This window comes from Odontomachus brunneus, unplaced genomic scaffold (assembly GCF_010583005.1).
Source record: "Odontomachus brunneus isolate Ranch 3 - 2012 unplaced genomic scaffold, Obru_v1 Obru_scaffold_397, whole genome shotgun sequence".
NCBI classification, from domain to species: domain Eukaryota; kingdom Metazoa; phylum Arthropoda; class Insecta; order Hymenoptera; family Formicidae; genus Odontomachus; species Odontomachus brunneus.
In genome coordinates, this window is record NW_022639847.1 from 35957 (window position 1) to 40924 (window position 4968).

Genomic DNA, 4968 nt, shown 5'->3' on the forward strand with positions numbered 1-4968 from the left:
ATATATATATATATATATATATATATATATATATATATATTCATATTATCCTGCAATTAGCAATATAATGCTAATTGTAGGATAATATGAAAAATAATAAAATAATAAAAAATAATAAATAAAACTTTTTAACTTTTCAACTTAATGAAAAATAATAATAAAAATTGCCTATAATAAAATTTAATAATAAAATTTACCTAGTCTAGAATTTTCTTTTAAAAAAGGTGCCAAATCTAAAAGATCTTCTTCTTTTTCCTCAGGAACTGGAAGTTTGTTCAAATAGTCCTGGTGTACATATACATGACAAGTCGTACATGCTAGAGAAGCCTCACATGCTCCTTCCATTTCAATCCCATGTCTGTGAGCTAAATAAAGTATATTGTCTCCAACTTTCCCTTGCACTGCATGCTTCTTTCCTCTTTTATCAATAAAAGTGACATTAACTCTGGAAACATAATCAATAAGGCAACTTCTATTAATCGACGTTAAAGAATATAAATATTAATCATTTTTTTGGGAAAACAAAGTTAGAGTAAGTGTATGTAATTTTGTGAATATTCAGTTTCTGGAAACTACATCCATTGATCTTGATCTTAATATATGTTGTGGAGGAAAAATCCTAAGTAACGTTCAAAAGGCTTCAATTGGCGGTCATAGTTTATTAAAAAGTTATTAAAAAAAAAGATTTCATAAATAGAATATATTCCGGTTATGTACATTTAAAGAGTAACGTGATGCGGACTATCTACGAACATCCTTCTAACAAAGGACATAACATAACTGTTCCTCACCGATTTTGATGCGCTTTGGATATGTTATAGAACATCAAAAAGTAAGAGACCCATATTTTTTTATATCGAGGTTTAGGAGTTAAAACAGTCCATTGAAAAAAATTAAATTTTTCATTCTTATGGAATCATTTCTAAAATATAAGGTATATAAAAAAATGTTTCCTACATAAGTTTTACAGTATTTAATACCTTTTGCAACGGCGTATTTCATTTTTTTAAATGTCACATTTTTTACTTTCTGCCCCCTTCCACTCGGTACTTTCGCAAAATTTTAAAGTTCTTGTAAGAACAAAAGTTATAGAGCATTTAATATCAAATTCATCCACATGTAATAGTAAAAGTTGGTCTTGCTTTAATCGTCGGAAAACGACGTGATAACATCGTGCTATAGGCGCCACACTGCCTAAATAGATGGATACTATAGATAAATATGTTACTATAGGTAAGGGAATATAATAAATTGTAGAAAAATAACACATAGACAATTGCATATATTTAATATACAGGGTGAGGAAAAAGTATGGAAACCCTGAAAAATCTAAAAAAATATAAGTTTTACAGAAAAATGTTTCAAGTAAAAGTTGTAGGATTTAAAAATACCTATCCAATAGTCTCATCAGTTTGACCCTGGCTGGCATCGTTAAGGTAAAGTCAAAGTCTCTTTGAATTTTTTAAATGAAACACCCTATTTTTTATTGCATATTCTTATAGTCCTTCTCAATATCTTTTCAAAGCACTATAATTTTATTCATTTTGGGTCAGCCGTTTCAAAGTTATTGAGTATTTTACAGTAAGAAGTAATAGAAACCCGAAGACAAGGTCGGAATATGATCCAGCTAACTAAGACAAGATCGGAGGATGATCTAAGCTCTTAGATCATCCTCCGATCTTTCCTTAGTTGGCCGGATCATATTCACTCTCAGCTATTTTCACGGCTACTCACTCTCAGTTGTTTTCACGGCTACTCACTCTCAGCTGTTTTCACGGCTACTCACTTTCAGTTGTTTTCACGGCTACTCATTATTAGTTGCTTTTAAAATGCTGTACCTTACTGTACGTAAACGAATATCTCTTTTGATGATAAGAGGATGGGGAGACAGACTAAGGTCATACAATGATGTTAAGCAGCTCTTCAATGCAACATTTCAGAATGAAAATACAAGTACATCTCGAAATCTACAGTTCACAAAACTATCACACGTTTCGAAGAAATTGGTGGTGTTAAAAATCGTCCAAAAACAGTCTTAGTTGGCTGGATCATCCTTCGATCTTACCTTAGTTGGCTGAATCATATTCCGACCTTGTCTTCGGGTGTCTATTACTTCTTACTGTAAAATATTCAATAACTTTGAAACGGCTGAACCCTAAAATGAATAAAATTATAATGCTTTGAAAAGGTATTGAGAAGGATTATAAGAATATGCAATAAAAAATAGGGTGTTTCATTTAAAAAATTCAAGGTGAGTTTGACTTCACCTTAACGACACCAGCCAAGGTCAAACTGATGAGACTATTGAATAGACCTTTTTAAATCCTACAACTTTTATTTGAAACATTTTTCTGTAAAACTTATATTTTTTGAGATTTTTCAGGATTTCCATACTTTTTCCTTACCCTGTATAATGTATATATAATGTATATAATTTAGAATATATAATGTGTATGTTATTATATTAATCATATATTAAATATAATATTAAAGAAAAATCGATACAAAACTTGCATACACACAGAAAATAAATGTGTTTTATTTATGACACATATTTGTTACAAAGGTGGTGTTTATGGAAAAAATGTGATGATGCAAAGTGATTGTTTGCACCAAGAACAAGTAATTACATTGTTCGACAAAAATCGAACTTTTTTCATGACACGAGTACGAATAGTCATTTCCGATGTATTTTACCTGCTGAACACAAATTCGTTGTCCAAATTTAGCTATCACGTCATAATTTTAAGAAAAATGACGTCAAAAAAACCAAAAATGACGGTTTTGAAGGTTTTGTGGCGCTGTAGCGCAAACAAAAAAATTTTTTTTACATTTCGTTAATGCCACGCAAAAGTATCAATTTTCAGTTTAAAAATATATGTGATCTCATTTCCCAACAGTTTTATGTTTTCAACATATAGCCAATCAGAAATAGTCGTCGGCATCAATATCACTGAGTAAAACAATTTTTTTTTTTGCAAAAAGGCAAATAGTCATTTCCGATGTATTTTTGCCTGCTTAACTCGAATTCATCGTCCAAATTTGGCTATCACGTCACAATTTTGAGAAAAATGATGTAAGATACAAGATAAGAAGATTCCCGCATTCGGCTTCTTGGCCTTCTTGACGCCATTTTTCTCAAAATTGTGACGTGACAGCCAAATTTGGATGACGGATTGTGTTCAGCAGTCAAAAATACGTTGGAAATGACAATTCGTACTCGTGTCACGGAAAAAAGTTCGATTGTTATCGAACAGTGTAATTATTTGTTCTTTATGCAAACAACCACTTTGCATCATATATTTTTTCCATAAGCATTATCTTTGTAACAAATATGTGTCATAAATTAACATATTTATTTTCTGTATGTATGCAAGTTTTGTATCAATTTTTCTTTAATATTATTTTAATTATATGATTAATATTGTGTTGGCTAATAAGTCCGTGCGGTTTTTTATAAATAATCGATGATTATTTTTATAGAAAGTATAACTTTAATCAATTATGCATTGGCCGTTGTTATCTACTATCTTTTGCCATCTTTCGGGCAGCTTCATAATTCCTCATTCAAAGAACTTCCTGTCTTTCTCGGCAAAAAACTGTTCCAAGTGTTGTTTGACAGCTTCCTCAGAAACAAAGTGTTTTCCATTCAAGGAATTTTGAAGGAAGCAAAACAGATGGTAATCTGAAAGTGCAATGTCTGGAGAATACAGAGGATACAGTGGTAAGACATCCCAGCCTAGCGCCAATAATTTTTGCTGGGTTTGTAGAAATGTGTGCGGCCTAACGATAAGTTATAGTGAAAGACAACGCCTCTACAATTCACCAATTCTGGATGCTTCTCGTGGATCGCTGCATTCAATTTATCCAGTTGACTACAGTACACATCTGAATTGATCATTCTGTTCTTTGGAAGTAGCTCATAGAACACAACACCCTTCCAATCCCACCAAATTAAGAGCATGATCTTGCTCCGTGAAGCCCTGCCTTCGAAGTGGTTTGTGGCGGTTCACTGCGCTGCCCCACGATCTTTTGTGCTTGTTATTTGATGTTATTGTAGACGATCCATTTTTCATCGCCAGTTACTATACGTTTCAAAAATGGATCGCTTTTCTCACGTTTTTCGAATGAATCGCTGATGGAAATGTGTTGGATTAAAAATAAACTTCGCTCAGTTCGCGCGGAACCCAAACATCAAGACGACTAACATAACCAAGTTGATGCAGATGGTTTTCCAAGCTCGATTTCGATATTTGGAGAACGTCTGCAATCTCCCACATCGTATAGTGTGGATTAGTGTCGATTGCCGCCTTCAATTTGTGGCTGTCGATCTCATTTGGTCGGCCTAAGCGTGGTTTGTCTTTGACGGAAAAATCTCGCAAACCACTTTTGGCATACGCGTTCTTTCACGGCATACTCACTATATATTGCACAAAATTTTTTACAGGTTTGCGCCGCGTTTTTGCCTTTTTTAAAATAAAAAAGCATAATATGCCAAAAATGCTAGTACAGTTATCCATTTTCAGATGACGCAAAACACACAAGATACACAAGCAATCTTTACGTAAATTCTTTAAATGCACGTTGAAATGACTATACGCTTTCAAGACTTTCGACTGAAGATAAAGCTTAGCCGAGCGCCTTGAAGTCATCTATCGAGAAAAACCGCATGGACTTATTGGCCAACCTAATATAATATTAGGTGAAGTAAAAAGTCCTGAGCGTTTTTTCGCTTTATTTCGACGATGAAATTAACATAGTTAGGATTATCCGATTTCGATCAAATATGCGCCGTTTTGTTCGATAACTTTTGTCCATTTTGAAGGCAATTTCATAATTCCGCGATTGAAGAAGTCCTCGTCCCTATTGATAAAAAACTTGACCAGCTCATTTTCACAAGCCTCTCTTGAGGCCAGTTTTGTACCATCAAGAAAATTTTGCAAATGCTTGAAAAGGTGATAATCGCTT

The 4968-nt window shown here is 33.2% G+C and overlaps 1 protein-coding gene across 2 annotated transcripts in view; it reads right to left on the bottom strand.

Annotated features, from left to right (window-relative positions):
- LOC116853636 (adrenodoxin-like protein 1, mitochondrial) overlaps positions 1–4968 on the bottom strand; it is a 58793-nt gene that overhangs the window by 22059 nt on the left and 31766 nt on the right. For both annotated transcript variants that reach the window (XR_004380018.1, XM_032834775.1), the window contains exon 3: positions 198–445. Coding sequence is in view for 1 of the 2 variants with exons in the window: in XM_032834775.1 (XP_032690666.1) it covers positions 198–445 (248 nt within the window). In the remaining variant the exon portion in view is untranslated. The remainder of the gene's footprint in view (positions 1–197; positions 446–4968) is intronic.